Here is a 25809-nt window from a genome sequence, read left to right as displayed (position 1 = left end):
GTGTAGCAATAGAGTCTGCCTTTATATGTAACACTCAGCCTTCATTAACACTTGATGGAGGCAGCAGCGAAATGCTGTTTTCATCTTTTAGTCTGACTTCAGTTACAGCCACATAAGGAATTGCACTTTTTTTGTTGTTTGGCTATAAATACAATTCTTACATAGTGAAAGGTTTATTTGCAATCTAAAGTAGAAATGTCTTGATCAATGTTTGCCACAAATAGCATGAAGGCTTAAGAGTAGAGAGGACCTAGGAATTTTATGACTGCTGGCCATAGTTGCACATTTCTGATGTACATTATACATTGCACTTCCGTATACGATGTGTTATATAGTTTAATGTAGCACAAAAGGGCACCAATATATATGATGTAATTTAATAGGAAATCATACAATCATATGGACACGTTAGTAGAAAAATGCCTGCCGTTGCCCTTTGTCACCGCTGGTGAGTTTTTTTCTTTGTGTGTGTAGTATAGTGCTGCTATACCAATAAAAGAAGCAAAAACCCACCAGCAGAAGGGGTAAGAAATGGATGGCACAAGGGAAAAGCATGGAGAATAACCCTGTGTAGAGGTTCTGTAGCCACTTCAAATGCCTTTGCTTTCTCAGTGGTAGTGGGAACAAAACAGGTGGTAATCTCCATGTGGAAGCAACCTTGGAATTAAAAATCAGTCGAACCAATGTTAAGCTATTCCAAAATGAAATATATTACCATTAGAATTAATCCCAAACACTTAGACATTGAAGAAAGAGTGAAGTTTTTGCATGCATTCTTCCAGTACTGCATCTGTTAGTTGCTAGAACTGTGAGGAGTGGGGAGGGGGAGGGGCAGCAGCCTCCCTCAACAGACGCAGCTTTCCAGAGAGTTCTACGGTTCATCTGACCAAGGCATTCAATGCACCAATCGGGTTAGACAGGTTTGTGTCTCTAAATAGTACAAGAAATATACTTTTTTCCCTACTAGCTACTTTTATCTTACTTGATTCAAGGCCAATAAGACCATCTTCCTTAATTTAAGCAGTATGAGTAATGCTAGTCACATAAGCTAATACTCATGATCAATTTTTTCCCCTTGCTGAAATTCACCTTTTCAGAGGAGAATACATGAACAGTACTCAAAAGACCTGTGAAGAAATTCATTTCTTTTAGTAAATTGTGGGAGACCCTGTCCTCTCTGCATACCTAGTGGTCATATATCAGTCAGAATATGTGCATAGCGGCTTGCAAAATGGGATATACAGATCAAACGGTTGCAGCCCATGCCTGAGATCCACTATACTTAAATTCTTAGCAATATGTGGATTCTTGGAGGGGGTAGGGCTTGCTGCTATAGTTTCATTCCCTACTGTTTATACGTTCATATTGAATATCTGCACAGGCCTAAAGGCTGTGACTTGTGGGATATACCTTTGGTTAAGAAAATGATGAACAAAGAGTTGGGGATATGTTAATTCATTATAGTTTCATTAAGAATACATTCATTATCATTTAAACATAATGAAAATTAAAACAGCTGAATATTGAGATTACAAGAGATGACCTGTGTAAATGCGCAGATGTGGCTTTTGTGTGTGTAAGCTCTTCATACAATCACACACTTCTGTCCTACGTTCATATGCTACTCTCACCTTTCATATACTGTACTAATCTTGTTCACTTATCATCCATCAATAGTCAAACACTTTGATAGTAGTTCCTGTTCCTCACACCAACAGTGCATAGCAAGGTCCTTAAAAGGTTAGGCTGGCTTTGATTTGGGAATGGATCAAGCATCATACCTGTGTTGAGCACAGCCATTTAAGTGAAATTTGTTTTTAATAGCTTTATTTGGTGTGTCATTATTTTTATGATAAGCTATTGAATTATTAATACAGGAATCAATTTTTTGTGTATCTCTTCTTTTCAGGGTTTAGACAGACAGTTTTCTCCTCTCCAACTAAATAGGGGTGTGGTAAAAGAAGAAAAGGCATTTTTGGTGGAGAGCCGTATGTCTTACTATACACAGGTACATAATTTGTTATTCAGATATAATCAGCACATAAATTCTAGCATTTGCTCTTTCTCATAAAAAATACAAGCAGTATATCTAAAAATAGCAGCATATGCATTGGCATCTAAATTCTTGATGATATTCTAATAATATAATTGACCTCTGGTTAACCATGCTCTTTAATTATTGTTCATATGCTTAGTGTGAAGGTTCACATCTGTTCCAGGCTGCAGTTTCCCAGAAAATCATAAAAATATTACAGCTCTGTATCTGCTTTTTCAACTTTTTGTACATCCTTCAGGGATGTGGCTGCAAGACAAGCTGATTATTGAGTGCCTAAGAGAAGGCAGTTCTGTGTTGTTTGTTTATAATGTGATGCATCACCTCTTCAGAGTGCTGCTTGAGGTGGCTTACAACTAAAAAGATTTTTGTTACAGAGTTTTAATACTAAATTGATATCTGGATAAGCATTCTCTAAAGGGTTGTGGGAACTAGTGGATGTAGTACTCCCCCAAACCCTTCGTTTGGATTTCATCATATTGGAAATAATTTCTGGATAAAGTATGTAACATAGCCGCTAGGCTTCTGGCTGCCAGAGGTGGATCACCAGTTAAAAGATAAAACAGTCATTTTGAATGCATTAGCACTTTTCAGTAGAGAGATTTCTATTTTATGCATAACAGACTGTTGAATCTGCAGAAGAAGAAACATCTTCAGTTATTATCCAGTTCTATACCGAGATTCTGTGTAAACTGTCTCAGTAGTAGCCTAAATGAATCTTTGAGATGAAAAAAGTAAGGATGTATCAGTATTTAGAAGAAATTTGAGGAAAGAGTTTTAATCAGTGCTAGAAAACGGTTTCTACTGTAAAGAAATCATACAGTTCAGTGTGTTCTGGATAAAAACCCTTGATGTCAGTTTATTCAGTTCTGTCACAAAACAATGTTAATTTTCCTATCTCACACTGTTTTGGAAATCAGATTAATTTGTAGAGCACTGGTTAGTTTACTATGAGCTGTTAGATCGTGCATGTATTGTCACCAGTGAACTTGGTTGTTCTCATTGGTTGGCCCCATTGAATAAGATTCAGCCTCTTGTGTTTTCTTTCTTGATTTTCTTTCTTTTTTTAACCTCTCCCTTTCCCCTGTCCCTCTCTGTTTAGGACTAGGGAAGAGGGTGGGTTTATGGGAGGGAAAGGTTGTTTGATAGTAAGTGATGTATATTATATATTATATATTTTAGAACAATGAACTTTAATTTTTGTAAAAGAAAATTGAGTGCTTTTAAATCACCCTGGAGTTTACCATGTAGGATCTTCTGTTTCAGAAAATCCAGCCTAAATCTTATACAGACGCATGGTAGCAGTTTCATTCTTCTTAGGATATCTGAAGATGAAAACCACTGAGTTGCCGTTTTGTCTCCCCTTCTATTGATCTGATTTTTTTTTCCAATTTGCCTTTTAAAAATAATGTTTATCAGGATGATCCACAGTCCAGAGTTCCGTCTCCTCCAGTACCAGCTAGAAGAAACCAGTTACGTGCCTATGGTAAGAATATGCCACACTTTAACATTTACCTTTTGGATGGTGCTCCTGGCTGACCCTTCCCTGAAAGTTCACAAAAGAAGGCAGATACCGATCTATCACATTCTGTTTCCGTTTTTCTTTATTCCATGCTGAAGAAGAAAAGAAGAATGTAATAAATGAGCTGTCAGAGATGAGGAAACAGCTGCGCAGTGAAGAGCGGAGGCTGCAGGAGCAGTTGTTAAAAGTACACGGTGATGACGATGACCTGATGAAAGGGTGAGGATTTTACTGTTTGTGTAGTAACACCTTTGTTGAAAGGCATGTATCTTCTCTGGTAAATGGGAATACAACAACACTTCAGTTGAAATTAAGGTTTCACAAAATGAAATGGTAATCGAAAGTGTAATGGGGTGTAATGAGAAGATTTTGCTCTGTTGTACTGTGTTGTCTTGGGCTTATACAACATCTGTAAGTCATACCTGGCCATTTTGGTGCCATCATCTCTCATAGCTGTTGTACCTCAAGGAAGAAAGATTACACTGGGAATATTAGCATATATCCAGGATTTGCTCCTAAATGAAAAGGTCAGCGGTCAGTATGTCAGATAATAGATATTTCAGTTTTGTCAAGTGTACCAGCCAATGCTCTTCATATTCTCTGTGCCAATTTGATTATTTTGTTTGTTGTAAAAATCTGATCTAGTCTATTCGCCGTAAGATCTCCAAGTGTTACTCTATTGTATTTCCTAAACTTTATTGTTGCTACTTTTAGTGTTGTATTATCTGTTCGTATTATTTTAGATAATATTAAAAAAAATTAAAGGAAGAAAGATAACAGTGCAACAGCTACCCTAACATACTGCATAAGGGTGGGTGGGAAGTGTTTTCTTATGCAGCTTTTCCTCGTGCAAGACTTAGGACAGAGCTGAGGTTAAAAGGTCATGGACTTGTTTCATTGGCTTTGAGCTGACGTGTAAGAAGCTGACAGTAACTAAGAAAGCTTATTGTGCAGTCTTTATGTATGGGCTTCTAGACCCTCACTGAAGCAGCATTTCCAATTGGAGTTTTGGTCAGCAAAATGTGTACATGTTGTCTAATGAAAATGAAATCAGCTTATTATGATGTGCTTTATAAATGCAGTGAGCTTTTCCTTCAAAGTTTGGCAAGCAGCTTGCTGGCGAATGTCCATGCCAGTTGTTTTAGCTAACAAAATGTGGCTTTATGGAATGAAAACCTGTCTGTCTCTGCTCAATATCCTGGGCTTACCCTGCCTGGTGAGATTTGTCCTAGATGATTACTTCCGCATGATTTTCATCATTTTCAGGAGGAGGAAACCTAGTATGGATGTATTTGAGATGGCCAGACTTCGTATGCAAGCTCCAGTCAGGCGGCCTTCATCAAAGGATGTTGGTGATCCTAGCAATCTTCAAAACATCCGTGACTTTAATGAACTTAAATATAAAGGTTAGTTGTCTTGTCTAACAAAGGGATACAAAATGACACCCCAATCATTTCCTCAGCTTGAAAGGAAAATAATTTAACCAAATGAAGATTCTTTAACTTTTCCGTCAATGTGTATGTCATCACCTATAAAGTGTTGTGATCCTGTGTAGTAGTACCAAAAACTAAGTCCCAGTATATCCCAAGGTGCCTTTTTTAATGGACTTTGACACATATATCAATATGAGTTCACATGATTTGTCATGTTGTGATGGAACCCTGATTCTGAAGATTTTCACAACATGCTGTATCCTAAGTTAGAGTCTCTCAGAGCAGTTTCGAAAACAAAAATTATTTCAGCATATGTACATTTCCAAAAGTCAAAGCACAGAGATGTTTGCCAGTAAAGTGGTCTTACTTATCTTGGCCATTGTGCCCTAAAGTTGAGAAATACATTGTTATTTATGTATGTATGTATTTATTTAATTAATGTATACCCTGCCTTTCTCCCAGTGGGAACCGGAAGCTGCTTACATCATTCCCCTCTCCTCCATTTTGTCCTCACAACAACCCAGGGAGGTAGGTTAGGCTGAGAGAGTGTGACTGGCTGAAGGTCACCCACCAAGCTTCCATGGCATGAGTGGGGATTCGAACATATGTTCTTCCAGATACTAGTCTGACAATCTTAACCACTGCACCACACTGGCTCTGTTATCCTCTAGATCTGTGTTGAAATTAAAGCTAATGCAGATTTTGATCACTAGTATTTATTTCACTTATTTATAAGTGAAATAAATCTTAAGATATATCTTCACTATATCCTGCTTTCTGCCTAAAGAGGCATTCTAAGTGGCTCATGAGGAAAATTTCTAAAATGTTTGAGTACAGCCAGAATCTAATATGTGTAAAGTTCTGCATGTTTTGTAACATTTTAATGAAAGGAAATGTTATGAGTATTTTAAACCTCCTACTTTTGCATATTAGATTCAGAAACACGAGTAGAAACAAGATATATGTACCCCGATCCACCTACTAATGATGATGCTCTGGATATTCAGCAGCAGGCATTGCTAAGAGAACAGCAAAAGAAACTTAAAAAAATGAGGAAGAATGCAGAAGGTAAGATCCCAGTTTCACTGTACACCCAGTTTCTTTTTCAAAATCAACTTCTCTAAAGCTAGATTTATCTTTTTCCTTTTAGTGGAAGTCAGTCAGATGCTTTCATTGTGAACCATTTCTCTTTAAAAGTTTCTGGATTCTCTTTTTCTTCATATGAAGAGTACAGTACTATTGACTGAAGGGATAAATATGCCTTGCTTTCTTTTCTGCTCTACTAATGTGGCTTCCTGGGAGTAAAGCCCACTGAATAGATCTGAATAAAATTCTTAGTAGACAAGCTAAGGATTTACTCTGACATACTAACAGTAACACATTAAAACTTTCAAAAAGCTGTTGGAACAAGAAATATGTTTTCTACCAAGCAAAAGTTACTTTAAATGATAGACTCACTGTGATGCAATGAATATGTTTTTGCACCTTTGTGCTTCCTTCTGTGGGATATTTTTTTTTCTTAGCTGAGATTCTCACCAGTCCTCTTACCCCCTTTTCAGGAGTCATGCAGACTCTGATTTTAAAAAATCCTCTGGGATTTAGTATGACCACCAGACTCTCTAGATAGTTATTGCAGCTCCAAATTAAGGGATCACTTTGGAGAGAATTATTTAAGAATGTGTTCCCTAGGGGCAGGTCTGTGATCCCTGCTACCTTTCTGTGATTTGTCTTTCAGTCTCACCAAATAATTATCTCTTCTTCAGACTCAAGCAAGGTGTGTGTTGAACATGAAGATTTAGAGCATTTATTTTATTCATTCATTTGATCTACATAGTTACACTTTGTCTCTCCCTAACTCGGTTATGTTTAGTGTTCAGAAGAAATAATGTTCAATCCTATTTCTCTTCCCCTCAACAATTTTTATGCTAATTTATGTAACTGTCAGTCAAGTAAGCTATGCTGTTGTGATGTTCAGTGCATTTCTTTCCTGGGAAAGGGTGGGGTATAAATTGAATACAATAAAATAATACCATGGATAAGAGGTATTACAGTTTGTAATCAAATTGTATTACGGTATTCTACAGTCATTGTTCTTAAGATTTTCTGTTCTTTCCCCTCACCTTGATTTCTTTCTTTGTTTTTGTAATAGTCCTAGATTTTGATGATCCTGAGCCTGGCTTTAAATTGAGAGAGAGGGGAATGGTAAGGAAAAATCAAACTTACTGCTTGGATTTCATACTAAAGCGTGAGATCATCATGATTAACTGGATGTGTGCGTGTGAGTGTGATAATCCCTGTGCTTCGGAACAGTCACTTTTCTCTCTTCCTTTAAATCCCTGTTAAAATGTACTGCTGTTTATACTGCAGAAGTCCTTTATAAAGACCTAGGTGATGGTGACTGCCTATTTTTGTGTTGGCTGCTCCCAGTGAAACTTTTTTCCACTCCATCTTTGATGATCATTTATTTAGTTGTTTCAACCATTTCTGCAGTATAGTTACAATATGGTTTGATTCTAATTCCTCTGAGGGGGAATTTGCAATGGTGGGCAAGGATGCAGCTCCACTGGCAACTAGGATAATACCTATACCAGTAGAGTGCAAGCTGTATCTAATAGTCCATATGTCTAAAATATGGTGGAGGGCAGGGCATAAATGGAAAAATGTAATTTTTACTATACATAAATATGTGTATTGGGAAATAAGTCTGGTTATAAAAGCCCAGCTTACTAAACTGCCACTCAAATGCAGTCCTTCAGACTAACACTCTACAATTTGAATGGTTTTATCACTCCCATCAGAAAAGCTAGTAAAACTGGAGAATCTTGTTCAGTAGGGAATAGTTTAATAACTGGCAGTCTAGTTCAGGGGTCTCAAAACTGCGGCTCTTTGGCCCGTTGAGTGCGGCTCTCCGAACTTGGTTCGAAGCCCCTGCTCTTGCGCCCGCTCGCGCCGGCAGCCGGGCTGCGGAGCCGGCGTGCCTGAGAGAGAGAGAGTGGGCGAGCGGGCGCACTGTCTCTCCCCCCCACCGCTGTGGAGAATGGCCAGGTCCCCCTTTCCCTTGCCCTCAATGGTTGGGAGGCTAAAGCCTCCCCTCCCCTCTAGCAGCGTGATTGCTGGGCGGGCGGCTCAGCGGTTCCTGCCCCCCCGCCTATCAGCTGTTGGGCGGGGTGGGCTTCCTTTGGTAGACCTGGCCTCCGGCTGAGTCCCATTGGGAGGCCATGTCTACCCACTGGCTTTCTTGGCGGTAGACCTGGACTCCGAGGAGGGGAAAAAGTCCCCCTTCAGAGGCCAGGTCTACCAATTGGCTTCTAAGGGCCTCCGGAGGCCAGGTCTACTGCCAAGAAAGCCAATGGGTAGACCTGGCCTCCCAATGGGACTCAGCCGGAGGCCAGGTCTACCAATAGGCTTTTATGGAGGTAGACCAGGCCTCCAGACGAGGACTCCGGACGGGGAGGGGGAAATGGCAGGGATTTACAATTAATTTTTTATCAATAAATAAGATCACTATTAAGTATGATATCAAGTTTTATTCAGTGTACCTATAGTTTAATTAAGACTTAAAACTTTAATTAAAGTTTATTAAGTTAATAAACAGTGTACCTACCTATATAGTTTAAGTTTAAGAAATTTGGCTCTCAAAAGAAATCTCAATCATTGTACTGTTGATATTTGGCTCTTTTGACTAATGAGTTTGCCGACCCCTGGTCTAGTTAAACGAACAGGAGCTTTGAAAGGTACCAGTCTTCCTTTTGCTGATACACTTATTCATGTGAACTAAATCTTATTTTACTTTCTTTCGTAGGTCAGAGATGACTCCAACGAATTTCTGAAAAACTCACTTTTGGAATCTGAGAGTGCTTTTATTGGTGAGTGTATGTATACATGCTTCAGTGGTACTATTCATCACAAATTTTTATAGGGGCCTGGTCTTTCTGTTTGTGAGTAGTTTATCATAGCTGCTCAATATTTTTGACTTTTAGCACATGCTGACCTGTTGTCTAGAATTCAAAAATTATATAGCAAAGGGATGATACTATATTTGAAATCTTGGTTCAGAAGCAATAAATGTTAGTCCAAAGTAGAAAGAAGGGTAGGAAAAGGAGAGTTTAAAATACTACTGAGTGCCTAAAGGAACATACTAAATCGTAGTATGAAATGTATATTTAGTATTATATTTAGAAAATGAAATGTATATTTAGTATTCTTCCCCTCCCCCATATCTGTGACTTATTGACAATCTCTGTACCACCTGTTTTCATGGCATAAAATATGTATTCTCCTCCAAGGCAAGGGCATCTTTATCTGTGGGTGTTTTCCCGCTCTTTCCAGGAGGCAGGACTAAATCAAACTTGCTGTCTCCTTGGCGGGAAGACCGCCCCTGATCTCCAGTTTTCGTCCTGCCTTTTATAGGAAAGCAGTAATTTTGCACAGCTCCGGCTATTAGCAGATACAGGATTCCTTTTACCTCGTGTGTTTGTTTGGATCCTTTGTCAGTTTACCTCCGTGAGTCTCGTTACCGTTCGTCGTTACCGTTGTTCGTTAGCCCGACCCTTCCCCTCCCTTCCCAACCTATAACGCAGCCGACATCAGCTTGTTTAAAGCCAAGATGGCCGACGCTGCAAAGGGACGGGAGGACGACCTCCTATCCGTGGAAGACTCATCAGTCAGGTGGGCTGGTCCATTCCGCCCAGAGCCCCCCAATGGCTGCTCCTGCGGATCATTGGGGAGAGAGCCGGGTCCACCGACACTAGCAGCGGGAGAGGACGAGACCTCGCTGTCGGTGCATAAGAAAAAGGCGCAAAAAGCTGTGCCTAGAGCCGTGCTGCTGCCAGCACACAAAAGAAAGAAGCCCTCCAGTAAAGCGAATGCCCTTCCGAGAGCCAGCTCCTCTAGATCCGCCGCCTACTTGGCTTCCTCTGATCCCACGGCCCCAGTTCAGCCTGCAAACAGCGCACAGCCTTTGAACATGGGCAAAGTACCGGTAGGAACGTTCCTGGCGGGAGGTGGCAACCCCCCTTCTAACGAAACAGTTGGTGGGCGCATGTTTACTAACGAGGCCAGCGATCTGGTTAATTTGGCCCTTCAAAGTCAGTGGCAGGCCTTTCAGGCATTCCAAATGAGACTCCCCCCCCCCTTCCCCTGGGTGGTGCACAAGTCTTCACCCTCCTCTTCCTTTACTCCAACCCCTTTGTGCGGGACGGGAGGAACAAACACCCATTCCCTCCACCAGCTATTGACCCACCAAAGCGTCCAAAAAGGCCACAACACACTCCACGGTTGTACAGGCTGAATCCATATCCTCTGATCAAGATTCAAAATTAGAGGAGCGAGAGGAGGGCGAGTTAGATTCTGAGGAAGAACTCATTCCCTCAGATGAACAACAGCCCAGACTCTTGTCAGGGGACGACTTCCAGGGCCTACTAGCCAAGGCACTGATAGCTCTAGATCTTAACGAGGATCAGGAACCATCGGATGAATCCAGCACAAAGCGTAAAAAGGGAGTTAAGGAATGCTTCCCTAGGAAGCAAACCCAAACTAATTCTGTGCCTTTCCCTGAATTTTTCCTGCGAGCAGTTAAAGAGGAGTGGGACAATCCTACCACGGGCAAGCAGATCCCCAGCGGCGTGAAGAAACTATATACCTTAGCACCTCACGCCATGAGCCTACTTAAAGTGCCAGTAGTGGAAGCACCAATAATTGATCTCCAGTCCCCTGGCCTGGTCCCAGAGGATAGGGCTGGTTCCATAAGGGACCAATTAGATAGGAAGACTGAGTCCCTTACCAGAAAGGCCCACGCGACAGCCGCACTGGCAATCCAGTCGAGCGCCACCATATCCATCTTCGCCAGAGCATCTTATCTTTGGATCAAGAAGCTCATTCAACTTGTACCGGAAGAGAACCACTGGGTCTCAGCAGGCCTGGAAAGGGTTCTTAAAGCTACCACCCTAATGGCAGATGCCTCACTGGATTTCATATCCTTTACTGCCAAATCCATGGCATCTGTCACCTCCGCTAGAAGAGCCCTATGTCTAAGAGCTTGGCCAGCCGACTTTAAAGCCAAGACAACCTTAATGGCGTACCCCATTCAGGAAGGCAGACTGTTTGGGGAGAAACTCGACAAAATCCTAGTAGAAACTAGGGACAAGAAGCATGTGATGCCTAGGCAACTTAAAAAGGACATCCGCTCAACCGGATATCAGTCCTTTCGTCCCCCCAGAACCCCCTTTAGATACAGAACCGATTCCAGAAAGGGAACCTGGAATAATAACGGCAACCATAGGCCATTTCGCAAAGGCGGCAGGTTTACCAGACAAGGCCAACAACCCAGATCGGATAAACCTGACAAGTTCTCAAAGGGCAACAACCAGTGACTCTGAGTCACTACAGCTGGGGGAAGATTACAGGCGTTCACAAGCAGGTGGGAGAAATCCAGCCCAGACAATTGGGTTTTCCAGATAATTTCCAAAGGATACCTACTAGAAATGACATTACCACCACCAGATCGATTCCTACCTTCTCCCCTTCCCAAAAAGGGAAAAAAAGCATTCACGAACCCTTCAAGCCATATCTCATTTACAACAGATGGCCGCAATAGAACCGGTACCACCGCAGGAAAGATTCCAGGGAGTTTACTCAATCTTTTTTACAGTCCCCAAAAGAAATGGGGACTGGAGGGCTACTCTAGATTTGAAATACGTAAACCGCAGGATACAGAAGAAACACTTCTGGAAGGAAACCCTGCATTCTATTGTGGAATCCTTCCTCCCTGGAACCTTCATGACGGTGGTGGACCTCAAGGAGGCCTACCTACACATACTCATACATCCCATACACCGAAGGTTCCTCTGCTTCGCATACACACAGGAACACTTCCAATTCAGAGCCCTCCCCTTTGGTCTCTCCTCTGCTCACCGGGTCTTCTCGAAGGTCCTCGTCACCATAATAGACAATCTCAGACAGGAATCAATCCAGGTACACCCATACCTGGACAATATCCTGATCTGTGCCCAATCACGGGAATTATCCCTATCACATTCACTCACTACAGGAACATGGGTACCTGTTGAACCTCGAAAAGAGCTCTCTGGAACCCTCACAGACCGTCACGCACCTCGGGGTCCGCATAAATTCCTTAGAGAACTCCCTGTCCTTACCACAAGTAAGGGTGACCAAAATAGTCAACCTGACCATCATAATTCGAAACAGGAGGTCCCGACTAATGTCCTTGGCAAAGCTCATGGGTCACATGGTCTCCTGTATAGCTATAGTACCTTGGGCAAGGTTTCATTCAAGACCACTACAGTGGCTCCTTCGCCCCTTTCAGGGAGACATCACACACAAACGGGGCAGACTGATCCAGGTGACTGGCGGGGTGAAACACAGCCTATGCTGGTGGACCAGACCCTCCAACTTAAAGAAGAGTCAGCAATATATCCACGACGACCCCCTCCAGATATTCACGGATGCAAGTCTCGAAGGATAGGGAGCCCCGTTCAACTCAAAAGTAGCTCAAGGCCGATGGTCCGCCCAGGAAAAGAAGCTTCACATCAATCTTCTAGAGCTCCGTGCGGTGAGGCTAGCCTTACTAGCGTTCTCCAAATCCATCAAACATCACCACGTCCTAGTACGTTCCGACAACATGACAACCAAGGCATACCTCAACAAGCAGGGGGGCACCAGATCGTCGGCCCTTCACTGAGAGGCATCACAGATCTTCCGGTGGGCACAGATCAACATACAATCACTAAAGGTGGAGCACATCAGGGGAGTGTTAAACACCCAGGCTGACTGGCTCAGCTGTCAGACCATGGAGGAAGGCAAATGGTCTCTAAGTCAACAGACATTCTGCTCGATCACACAGAAGTTCGGCCTACCATCGATCAACTTGTTTGCATCAGCCACCAATCACAAGACTCCACTCTTCTTCACAAGATACTTCCATCAGTGGGCAGAGGGAGCAGATGCTCTCCTTCATCCCTGGCCTCAGGGATTACTGTATGCCTTCCCTCCTCTTCCTGTACTTCCCAGACTGCTTCGCAAGATCCAGCAAGAGAAAGCCAGGGTTCTAGTAGTAGTGCCCTTTTGGCCACGCAGACCTTGGTTCACAACACTACGCAGACTATCTGTTCAGGATCCCTGGAGAATCCCGACCACCTGGAACATGCTTCAACAGGGCCTCTAGTACACCTGAAACCTCAGTGGTACTGTTTGACTGTATGGGTCTTGAATGGAGGAGACTCCTAGACTGCGGCTATTCAGAGGAAGTCGTCAATACCATCCTGGAGGCGCGTAAGCCATCGACAAGACGCATCTATACGGCTTCCTGGAAGGCCTTCGTGAGATGGGGACGCAGAAAAAAGATTGATCCTCTCAACCCAGGAGTCAACAAAATCCTCAACTTCTTACAAAAGGGAGTACGATTAAAGCTGTCTGCGTCAACTTTCAAACGTCAAGTTGCAGCAATAGCCACAGTAATACCATTCTCAGATGGAGCTCCTACATCTCAGCATCGAGACATCGCTGCCTTCTTAAAAGGGGTCACTCAGATCAGTCCACCGACAATTCACCATTTCCCCACTTGGAAACTTAATCTAGTCCTGAAAGCACTTACGTCAAGCCCCTTTGAACCTCTGAGAACGGTCCCCTTAAGATTCCTCCGAATAAAGATTCTGTTCCTAACTGCAATCACATCAGCTTGCCGGGTCTCAGAGCTCCGAGTTCTGTCAATTAACAAGGGCCTATGCATCTTCCACAAGGACAAGTTGGTGTTAAGACCGGACCCTACCTTCCTGCCGAAGATAAATTCTACCTTTCACAGATCTCAAGAGATATCTCTGCCTTCTTTCTGCCTGAAGCCTTCATGCCAAACCGAAAAAACCTGGCATTCCCTGGGTCTGCGACGAGCCATGCACATCTTCATAACCAGAACAGCAGAATTTAGAAAATCGGACTCTATGTTTATCAATATATCTAAGCCCAATAAGGGATTAAAAATGTCAGCAGGTGCCATCAGCTATACCCTTCGGCGATGTATCGTGGAAGCCTACAAAGCCTCTAAAGTTCCGATCCCAGAGGGCATCACAGCCCACTCTCTTCGCAGTTCCGCTACCACGGCAGCTTTCAACAGACAAGCTCCGGTCGACAAGATTGGTCGTACTGCCACCTGGTGGTCTGTTGTTACCTTTGTCAGACATTATAAAATTAATACCTGGTCCTCTTCGCAGGCGGGCTTCGGTCGCAGAATGCTCCAACACGTAGTGGATGAAGAGATGTAACCCACCCAGATGGGGAGCTCTTGAAAGTCCCACAGATAAAGATGCCCTTGCCTCGGAGGAGAAGGGAGCCTTGGATACTCACCGTGAAGGCTCTTTCTCTTCCGAGGTGAAGGGCATCTTGCCCACCCGGGCTGAAATCAAAATTACAAGGATCAGGATAGAACGTCAAGTCACACCAGGGTTGGCCAGGTTCAATGTTATGTGTTCATACTCTGTTACCTTTCACCTTTACCTACTTACCCAACAGGGTCAGTCAGATTTAGTATACAATGTTTTAACGTTCCTGTTTCCTAACCTTACCTTGTACTGTTTCCAATTGATGTTTTTTGCACTTCTCTAAGTAGCTAGGCAAGCCTGTAACTGGAGATCAGGGGCGGTCTTCCCGCCAAGGAGACAGGAAGTTTGATTTAGTCCTGCCTCCTGGAAAGAGCGGGAAAACACCCACAGATAAAGATGCCCTTCTCCTCGGAAGAGAAAGAGCCTTCACGGTGAGTATCCAAGGCTCCCTTTGAGATGAAAAGGTGACTGATGTTTCACAGGCTTCAGTCTGATGGACTGTGTGTCAGAGCAACGTTTGATCTTGAGGCAGATGTAATGAAACCCTTGAAATATTTGTGCTTTCTGAATGCACCTTGTATTAATTGGTGCACTTGCATCTGTAGAGCGATTAAAATCCTATTTGTTATATAAATAGAGGCATAGAGCATTCCATGACAACGACAGAATGTAAGTTTAAGGGCCAGGGCAGCCATGAGAAACAGTTTGGTGGTAGATCAATCAGGCTTTGTGAAACAATATTTTGTTTATAGTATTTAATTACATTTTTTTTGTCTTGGCTTTCTTCCAAAAAGCTCAACACAGTATATGTGATCTTCCCACAACACCCCTTAGTCTCTTAGCCTTGCCTACCTCAAACAGGTTGTATGAGTGGCCCAACTTCACCCAGTGAGCATCATGGCGGAGAGAGAATTGGAACCCAGGTCTCCCTGTTTTAACTCTATAACTCTGTCCATTACACAACACTGGTTCATAACCCGCCTCTTCATTTTATACTGACACCTTAGAGGTACCGTGTTTTCCCGAAAATAAGACATACCCATAAAATAAGCCGTAGCAACATTTCAAAGCATTTGCGCAATATAAGCCATACCCCGAAAATAAGACATGGTCCCGACGGGACGGCGTGAAGACCGGGAGGAGCCCAGCTGAGCAGAGGCGGTCTCCCGCGGCTGCTTCAAAGGCCCGGCAACCAGCGCGCCCGGGGCTGGGGTGGGGAGGAGCCCAGCTGAGCAGAGGCAGTCTCCCGCGGCCGCTTCAAAGGCCCGGCAACCAGCGCACCCGGGGCTGGGGCGGGGAAGACGGGACCCACGTGTCCGGAAGGAGGGGGAGAAGGCTGCTGCAAGCCTTTCCCACCCTTATATGGACTCTGGGGGCGGGACCGGAAGGGGGTGGTAAGGGGAGAACGGGAGCCGAGAGGGAGGACAGTTCCGATTCCCCCTTGGAATGGTCTGAGGCCCTCTCTCCCGACGACTATCCCGGGACAGGGCGGAGCACGAGCCCAGGTGGGGCCGCTTACAAGCTCTCTCCCCCAGTACCATACTTAATAAAAATAAGACATCCCCTGAAAATAAGCCATAGTGTGTCTTCTTGAGGAAAAATAAATATAAGACAGTGTCTTATTTTCGGGGAAACGGTAATATAAATAACATGAATGATTGTACGAGTATGAAAAATTGCCTTGCACAGAATCTGTTGACTTAATTTATTGGATCTTGTTAATAAGACCCAACAGTCATTTTAGGAGGAGGTTGCCGATTGTTGCTACTTTCCATGTATTTTTCTGTATTGTATAAGATGCACAGAACAAAAGAAACCTCAGCATCATGTTGCAGAGGCCACATTTGGGGAGTGAAATGAGAATATTTTCAGAGTTAGACCCAGGCAATGTCCATCTAGTCCAACATTCTGTTGCCTGCAATGGCTGGCCAGTTGCTTCTGGGAAGCTTACAAGCAAGATCACGAGGGCAGCTTCAGAAATACCCTTAGCCCTGCATGTTTGGGTTAGAAGAGTAGATACCTCTTGGTATGCACTGTCTTGAGGGTATTTTAAAGAGCTTTTTAAAAACATCTAAGTATGTACTAAGTTCTGGAATCTTCCTTTTCCAGCTACTGATGGCGAGGCTTTTCCTATTTTAGACGTACCTCACTTTTCTGTGACTTTCACTCCCCCACCACCTCTGTCTGCAAGGGAAAGGAGGCGAGAGAAGAAAAAGGTAATGGAAATTTCATGGACTTCTTTCTAGCTGGTTGCAGTCAGTCCTGCGTAAATCTCATTGACACCTGTGGGGTTTTAGTTAGTTGCAATGAAAATGTGTCACTGGCTTTTGGTAGGACATAAGCACAACTGACTTTAGTTAGATTAGGGCAACGTGCCTTTTAAATTTCAATTTTGCCATTGGTTGGTATATGTGCTGGGTTCTCTGTGGATGCCAGGTGTCGAGAGATCACTAGTCATGTGCTGCAGCAAAGGGACAGAATATTGGAGCAGAATACAATGTCTTTATCCAGCCCCGTGTCTGGATTTAAATAATGGACAGATGTGGATGTTTAAATGTAAATTCTACTGACAAAAGAATGCTATTGACCTCACACTGCCTTTTAAAGCATTTATTATTGAAACTGGGATGGAAGCTCATGAGAAAATCCGAGGTTGCTATATATCCCGCCTTTTGTTCCATGCTGGAAGAAAAGTGGAATACATAAATAAACATCGCAGCAGCTTAATATCACAGAAGTTTGGTAGAGCAGCATAGAAACAAGTTAATAGATACATGTGACAAGTACATTCGAATTCGATTTCTCGAAGAACATTTCTGTTCTGCCTCTCCACGAAACCTGCCCAGATCAGCTTATAAAAAGAAAACATAATGGAAACACAAAACACATTTAAACCCAGCCAGAGCATAACAAATAAAACATTGAGCAGCTCAAAATGAGTTCTAAACAGTTTTCAGGCTAAAACCAAGTTATCAAAGTGTTGCTAAAACATCACCCCTTAAAATAAAAGCCTGAGTAAAGAGAAATGTTTTGGCCTGGCATCTGAGAGAATAATTTAGGTGCTGTATAAGCCTGTTTCCAAAGGTGAGGTGCCGCCACTGATAAAGCCCTTTTCTGGTCGCCACATGCCTGACCTCCTAAAGGTGAGGGCATAGAGAGCACGGCTTCTGAGGAAAGTCTTAGGTGGTATGCTAGGAAGAACAGGAGGATGTGGTAATCCTTCAGGTATTCTAGTCTCAAACCCTTCAGGGCTTTAAAAGTAAGAACCAACTATTATGTAGTTTTCTAAATTGTTAGACTTTTTGTTGTTGTTGTTTGTTTTATTTTGTTTGAAAATATAATAAAATATATATATATAAAAAAAGTCTGATGTGATGCCTGCATTCTGCCCCTAACAGTAGCCTGGCTGTCAGATTTTGGAACAACCTGAGTTTCCAGACCATTTTCAAAGGCAGCACCACATAGAGCACATTATAGTAATCTAACCAGGATGTATTCAGAGCCTGTATCGCAGTAGCCAGATCCTGCTTTTTGAGTAACGGCTGTAGGTAGCATATCATCTGATAAAAAGCACTATATGCAACAGAGGAGACTTGGGCCTCCAACTGTAAGCTGGGATTCAGCAGGACACCCCCCCACCCGAAGCCACAAACCTGTTCCTTCAGTGGGAGTGCAATGCCCTCCAGAAAAGGGTGGCTCCTCAGTTCTCAAGATGTTTTGTCTTTCACCTCAGTCTTGTCTGGACTGAAGCTCCCTTTCTTTTCAGCTGAGGGATTCATGTATTTTAGTATGCGTGTTTTTGTTTGGGTAAAGATTCCTACAGATTATATCGGCAGCCTTTTAACGCACATATTCCTTGTGTTTCCCCAAATTGGCAGGACGATGTACCTCTTAGGCTGACTCCACCGCTCCAACCTGACAACATCTCTGTGCACTCAGACTCTAGTCTCAATATAGATCAGCTGAAAGCCAGAAATGAAGAGCGCTTGCAAAGGCTGAGTGAACTACAGAAGAAAGCTATTCACATAGGTATGGTCCCTTCCTTTCACTATTTAAATGGCAATAGATTGACAAAGCCCAAGCTCTCAACAAACATACCAAGCATTCAAAATTCCAGCTAGATGGGCAGAATCTAACCCAATCCTTAAATATAAAATAAGAAGCTTAGGCTGGCACCCCTGATAGTTAGAAGGGCCTGAAGATTCATAGTTTGCATTTGGTGGCTAGCAAAAAAGAATGTTGTGCTGCCTTTTTTTAAGCTGTATATCCTACTAATCTGGAGCTGTTGACATGTGGACCAGTCTGGCCTCAGTTCCTGAGGCTGTATTTTAGGCTCTGTATTGTCATAATAAAGATCATGAGAAGCCACAGAGGCCAGGGGAGCTCAGACAGGGAGAAGTGAAGAGTAGAAAAAAACTGCTTCTGGCTGCTAAAAGCCCCTTCTCTATTTTGTCTACGCTTCCAACTGTGAATAGACTTTGCCACTCTCCATGTTAAACGTTTATCCTCCTAATATTGGAGAGGAATTTTGAAAGGTCACGTCCCAACCCTAGGCTCACTGCTCACCACTTTTGACACGCTGCCTTTAGATGGCTGTGAGGCATGGGGAAGAACAAAGGCCAGGTGCAAATTATCGCTTTGCTCTCAGCAGCCTCAGGGTTGGAAGGAGGAAGGAAGAACAAAACAAAGGGGGGTTGCTGAGGAGGCAGCATCAGCTCAATGAAGCTCCCTTTCACGAGTGAAATGACTTGTGCCCTTTTCTCTCTGCTTCCTGCTTCACTGCTGGCGCCTGCTCTGCTGAGGGATCTGCAGGCCCTTCGATGGCTGCAGCTGTGTCACACACACACACCTTACTGTGGCACACTTGCAACAGGCTGGTTACTCCAGGATTGAACTAGGAACAACTACTGTGTTTTTAAGATTCTTGCTGTTATCGTTGCCATACTGCATAGAAGCTAACAAAGATGTTGCAAGGTTTTTCCCCACACTGTATGTTCTCTCTTGATAGGTTAGCATTTTGTGCCGCCAAAATTCGGACTCATTTTTGACATTTTCTTTGTAGAAAGGAAATGATGGTCAGGGTGAGTAACGGGCCAGATTTGGTCTCTTATGTTTTTAGATAGATATTTGGAGATGCTTTTTTGGAGACCTGTAGCAGGTGCAGTCCATGCAGCAGATGCAGTCCATACAGAAATATGCTTCTGTTCTCAGATGAGCTCCACTGGATATGCACAGAAGCCTATTTGTGTTTGAGGGGGACAAAGGCAGCATCCAGAAACTTGTTCCTGGGCAGAGGAAGCCCGTATGGTCTGAGACTCAGCTTTATCTGTGAGCTGGGCAGTGTAATTACAGTCTTCTATGATTCTCTGGCGTTTAGAGAGATTGAAATTAACCTTTGCCTCCTGAATCTCTTCGTAACTCTGTAATCATGTCAAAAGGCGCAAATATGTATATATGGATTCCCACATGAGCAGAGGCTCCCATTTTTGCTTCCGTGTCAAGAAATGCATTGCATGTTCATCACAGCCCTGGTTTCAAGTACATTTTTTAAAAAAGGTGCTCTTTCTCAGATGAATGAGACTCTGTGTCAGGAAGGACCTGCATTTGTACCTTTGATTTCCTAACAGTGCATTCCTAAGGAGAGTTACTCCAGTCTAAGCCCATTCATTTCAATGGGCTTAAACTGGAGTAGCTCTCTTTAGGAATGCACTGTAAATATGGCTGCTATTTCAATTTGGTCCTTTTGACTATGTTTCCAGGATTTATGCGTAAATTGAAGAATCAATCTATCATAGGGAAAAGTAGATCTTTCTCTCTCAATATTTTACTGGCTGTGAAGCAATTGGGTACAGGAGTAGACTAGAATGTTAAACTGGCCCGGGAGTAAGTCAGCCAGCATGAATGGCCCCTGCAGCGCTACAGGTCAGTGCTTCAGGGGCCACTTAACTCAGACCTGGCCAGCAGTGCCAGCAAAGGGTACCTGCTCACCTACTGCCTCCTCCTGCAGTACTGCCATTGGCCAGGTCTGAGCCATGTGGACTCTGCAAGCCCACTCTTTGCTCCTGGCTGCCAGCAGCCCTCCAGGGCAGTGGTCCGCCAGGAACTTTCCCTGCAGGTGAAATAGCCAGCTTGTCCCTGGTCAGGGATCAAGGAGTTTATTCTTCAGTATTGCTTTGAAACTGGACTAGGTTTCAAAATAAATAAAACACAATTAGAAAAATAATTTATGATTATAATCACTTGTCTACAGTCAAAATGTTCCTTCAATTAATGTTAACATTTTAAACCCATTTCTTTTTAAATGCAGGTAGTAAGCATCACAGCTTCATATGGTCAATATCTGTTTAGTTGAAATTGTGGGTTTGGGGTAAACAGATGCAGAATTGATACAGCCTTTGAAAACCAGTATAGCTGGAGGATATATGATTTTCTGGGGGGTAGTTGGGAAAGAATTCATTGTTACAGTGGATACCAAAATAGTAAACAATTATGGATATTTGTTGGATTTAAAACTTAGTGTTCCACAGGAAAAGGCCACTTAGTGTTGAATTGGTGAGAAAAGATATTTTTCTGATTTTCCTGTTCCACTGCAGACTCCCTTACTGTGCCCAGTGCTGTTCCTGGGGAACCCCTGACTCCTGGAACAGTGTTGGGGGGGGGGGGGGGCTTGTGGATGCAGTCCGAGGGGCAAGTTATGAAAGCTGTGCTCAGTGAGTTCTCATACTACTCTGGATCCAGCTAGGGTTGCCACTTGAACAGCTCCAAAACATTATGAAATTGTAATAAAAGGATACATTAATGGTGTTAGAACATGAATATCTTATAAGACAATCTTATATTCTAATAGCGAAGTTGGCCAAATCTTTGGATATTTAAATCTGGTGACTGGCGCTGTGAAAGGGCAAGGCAGAGCTTTGCTCAGTGAGTTCTCATACTACTCTGGATCCAGCTAGGGTTGCCACTTGAACAGCTCCAAAACATTATGAAATTGTAATAAAAGGATACATTAATGGTGTTAGAACATGAATATCTTATAAGACAATCTTATATTCTAATAGCGAAGTTGGCCAAATCTTTGGATATTTAAATCTGGTGACTGGCGCTGTGAAAGGGCAAGGCAGAGCTTTCTGCAGAACTGAAATAGGTTCCTGGTTTGCAGGGGTGGGGGGAAATGAAATCTAAGAAAAATACATTGGGGCTTAAAAAAAACCCCCAAAAATTATACAAGGAGCACTTGTAGCTTTAAGCAAAGAATTCCCTCTGTGGCTGTTTAAACAACCACAGCATTCCAGGCTTCAGATTCTGTGAGTAAAAGGCAGGGGGAGGGGGAGGGCACTTTCAGGCCTATGTTGGCCTTTGAAGGAGGACTCACTGGGGCCAGGTCTGGGCAAGGGTAGCCAGCTTCTGAGGGAAATGCCTGGAGATTTTGTGGTGAAGTCTGAGGACAGGGTTTGGGGAGGGGCCTCAGCAGGGTATAATGCCATAGAAGTTACCCTCCAAAGCAGCTATTTTCTCCTGGGGACAGATCTCTGTCATCTCGAGTTGTTGTAATTCCAGGAGATCTCTGGGTCCCACCTGGAAGTTGGCAATCCTAGATTTCTGGGTGACTTGATACCACCTGACTTGCATGACTCAACTAGGCCTGGCTGCTTGCTACAGTTCAACAATAGCTACCTTATGGAAATCACTGTGGTGTAACATTTAGATTTTGTGCAGAAGTAGAAGGAAAAGGCCACACTGGACTGGGGGGATTTTTGATCCCTTTTTTATTCTCACCAAATTGTGTATTCTAGTTTTGGATAAGTAAATCTAATCTTTGCTTTTAACTTCATTAAGAGGCTTGTCAATTAAAAAAAAAGTTCCACTGAAAATCCGCTGTCATTTTCTTCCCCTTACATCCTGCAAGTCCCCTCATATAACAGAAATGTTGGATTAAGGCAGAACTTCCATCATAGTGTGGAAAGCAAAGACCAGCTCCACTAGTCTTTAATAAACCGTTATAAACGAGTAGACCACTTCTTCCGCAATATCTTTTTCAGGGACTTTCTGGCATTAACTGTAATGATGTGTTTGAATGGAGCCCAACCCATTGCTTTGGTCTTGTAGCTCTCAGCTGTCCACATTCAATTTTTTGTTGTAAACTCCTTCATGCCTGTAGAAGTCTGAAAAATGTTTTTTTTTTTTTAAATAGTAAGTTGCTGGGGCAGTAACGACACTTGCCCCTATGCCAGTAGTGTGTCTCTGGTAGTAAGTTTGGTTTTTCTTCTTCAAGGTGAAGATATTTCTCTGGGAAATGCTGATGACCTCCTGAAGCAGTTGCCATCCAAAGATGGCAGAAGACCTAACTCAGTTGACACAGTGGCAACTGAGCCGTGGCTGAGACCTGGGACATCAGAAACCCTTAAAAGATTTATGGCTGGGCAGTCAAGTCAGGCTAAGCTTTCTTCGGAGAACAACCCCTTCAGTTGGCAAGGTCTGTCAACGGCGCATGGCTGAATAAATGTGCAATGACACCAGTTGTGCCTTTCAAAAGAACTTTTATCCACTACTGCACTTTTAACTTTTTTTTAATGTGATGCTGTGTGTTGGATCTGTTTTGCTAGCAGAAGTACTTTACTTTGGCACAGAGCCTTTGTTAGCAGAATGAATCCAAAAGCTCCAACACCATATACAGAAACTGAGATGTAATGAATCTTATCAAAAAGCCAGCAAGCTGGTCAGTTGTGACAATTGCTGCAATCCTCTGTGTTCTGATAAACTGTCAGTATGTTACTGGCAACATCTAGTTTTGGAAATGAAGCCTCCTGCACTAGGTCAGCTTGGAAACTTCAGGTCAAAACAAGGCACACAGAAAACGTCTGGTTGGATAGCACAAAGGCAAGATTTGCAGGTTGCCCTTTTGGTACTTTTGTTTGGGAGGGGGGAAAAGATACCTCATGACAAGTGCTATTACAAGATTGTTAAGCATATCCTCTGTTTAATAGTGTTGAGTGTTGTGACCTGGATTTCCCAAACATATAACTGACACTTAAGAGCCTACAGAGATTAAAACCGTTCACATGACTTATTTATTTCAAAACCTTCTATCCAATAATTTGTTCTAAAATGCTAATTCCTCTGTACTTTTTGTTGTGGGTCTGTGTGTGTTAATACAAACCTTGTAATAGTAGTATTGAATGTGTAACTTATGGTCATGATTTTAATATTAAAAAATAAATTCTATTTTATTACTCAAAGTTGGTGAAAGCCGTTTATAACTTGCAAACATGTTTGTGCATATATCAAATATTGAACTTCAAACCCCGTGAGTGGGGGGTAAGATTGTTTGCCGCTGTATATTTTCAAAAGCCACTCTGCCAGGCAAAGATTCAGACGGTAGTGATGAGCCACAACTATACAAATTCCCAAGTTCTGTATGTTTATAAAGAAGCTCCCATCCCTCCTCTTCTTGTTAATGCTATTGGCCATGGTTGTGCATGCATCACCAACGCAAACTTTATTGGCTGCTGGACAAGTTAATTCAATTTAAGAACTTATCCCTGCCCCATAAAGTGAACTTAAGGGTATGTGAATATGAAATAGTCTGTATGCTTGACGCCAAGATGCAACCTTGACTTTTCTTATGTCAAATGATGTGCTAATTGCATGCTGTTAAAGTTGACTGGGAGAGTTGTCCCTTTCCTGCCAAGTAATCTTCAAAATATTTCCCTTCTGTCTACCAACAATAACGAGAGTGCTCTTAACATATCAAGGTTTTCAACACTTAAAAGTGTCACGGGAAGGGTTGAAGATAAAAACATACAACATGGTATGCTAGTAGAGTCCTGTTTTTCTTACTGTCAGTATATCCAATTCTCATTAAGGCCCCCATCTGCCGATCAGGGCCATGGAGAGAGAAGGGACAGATGTCTACAAACCAGCGCGTGATGCCGAGGCAGGCAATGGCAAAACCACCTCTAAAAATCACTTGCCTTGAAAACCTTATGGGAGTCAGCTGTGACTTGATGGCCAAAAAAAAGAAGTATACAGTATGCCCACCTTGTCTTTAAAAGCATTTCACTTATGCAAAAAGAGAAAATAGTTTTTTCAGTACTCTCCACAATTTTCAGTTTTTGTTAGAAAAAAATTGAAAAAAGGCCTCATTCCCCCCCCCCCCGATTCTTCTGGCTTTTCCCCCACCCTTGTCCTTCACATCTCCATTCCTACCCACCAAGCAACCTACGTGTTATCGGCTCCCTATATTTATTCTCCCACCTATCCACAATGGGACCCAAAGCAGCTTACATCATTCTCATCTCCTCTTCCTCTGTTTTATCCTCACAACAACCCTGTCAGTTAGGCTAAGCATGTGTGAGTTGCCCAAGGACATCCAGCATAGTAAAGTGGGAAATCAACCCTGGGTGTCTCAGATCATAGTCTGAAACTCTAACCTGGCTTGTGTGGGGTGGCTGCTGTTGAAAAGCGGCAAGTAGCCAGACCTGGAGGAATAACACAAAAATTATGTGGCAGCGAGTCACCTGGTTGGTCCTGCTGGGCCTGGCCCCCATGAGTCCTCCCTCAAAGGCCAAAATGGTCCTGGAAAGGGCTGTGCCCCCCTCCCCCCTTGCATGGATAGAAACCAAGGCTTACATCTGGCACTTAAAAGCTGGGGGTTTCCTCATGTTTGTAGAAAGATCTGTCTTGTCTGTTCATGGCTGGAATCTCCAGTTTTAAGTATCCACAGATGAGGTCCCTGTTGATAGTTACATATATTGATGGATGATTTCTTCATGTGTTTTTAGCTCCTGCCAAGCTGGAAGGCCTGCATAATGCATGTCTTCACTTTTCTTAACCTCAGTTATTGTCACTCATTCCTGGTAAGGGAGTTGTGGAAAGAGTAATGGCAGCTTGTCGTGCACAACAATGAAAAGGAAAGCTAAGAATGATAAAACAGTGATTTCTCACTCTTTCCTCTTCATCGTATAGCACCATTAAGGATTTAATATGCTGTGGCATGGGGATTAATTCTTCCCTCCACACACCAAGCTGATACTTGCTTTAGGGAAAAATAAACACAAGAGAAGTACCTTTACTACCCTTCACCCAAATCTGGTTGGGATCATAAAAACATCGTGGGAGGAATGGGTTATTCCCCCCACCCGGCTTGCACACACACTGAAGCCCTAATCTAAATAGGAACTGTGTGGCTGCAATTAATACCACAGAAGAATACCACTATCTACATTAGCTGTAGTAATATTCTGTCACACCTGCCAGCAAAACTCGCACTTATTAAACTTTAGAAACATTTCAAAGGTGTGGGCAGTGTGGCCTTGTCCTTGTTCCCATATACTTTCTCTTTACAGTTAAAATATTAAAACAAGTAGTTTTACATTACATTGGTTTTGATTGCACCGATGAAAGAATTCAAAAACTTTATTGACCTATAACCTGATTAGAATGCCAGATGAGAACCAATATTGTACAGAA

The 25809-nt window shown here is 42.9% G+C and overlaps 1 protein-coding gene across 1 annotated transcript in view; it reads left to right on the top strand.

Moving 5' to 3' along the window:
* CSPP1 (centrosome and spindle pole associated protein 1) overlaps positions 1-22930 on the top strand; it is a 60767-nt gene extending 37837 nt beyond the window's left edge. Inside the window, exons 21-30 of the mRNA XM_056854372.1 lie at positions 1910-2008; positions 3473-3539; positions 3674-3794; positions 4842-4981; positions 5942-6076; positions 7158-7210; positions 8811-8874; positions 16450-16556; positions 18219-18369; positions 22613-22930. Coding sequence (XP_056710350.1) covers positions 1910-2008; positions 3473-3539; positions 3674-3794; positions 4842-4981; positions 5942-6076; positions 7158-7210; positions 8811-8874; positions 16450-16556; positions 18219-18369; positions 22613-22836 — 1161 coding nt within the window. The 3' untranslated portion in view covers positions 22837-22930. The remainder of the gene's footprint in view (positions 1-1909; positions 2009-3472; positions 3540-3673; positions 3795-4841; positions 4982-5941; positions 6077-7157; positions 7211-8810; positions 8875-16449; positions 16557-18218; positions 18370-22612) is intronic.
* Positions 22931-25809: the final 2879 nt, after the last annotated feature.

The sequence above is a fragment of the Euleptes europaea genome, chromosome 8, assembly GCF_029931775.1.
Source record: "Euleptes europaea isolate rEulEur1 chromosome 8, rEulEur1.hap1, whole genome shotgun sequence".
NCBI classification, from domain to species: Eukaryota; Metazoa; Chordata; class Lepidosauria; order Squamata; family Sphaerodactylidae; genus Euleptes; species Euleptes europaea.
Note: the sequence above shows the minus strand (reverse complement) of the source record. Positions and strands in the feature narration are given on the sequence as shown.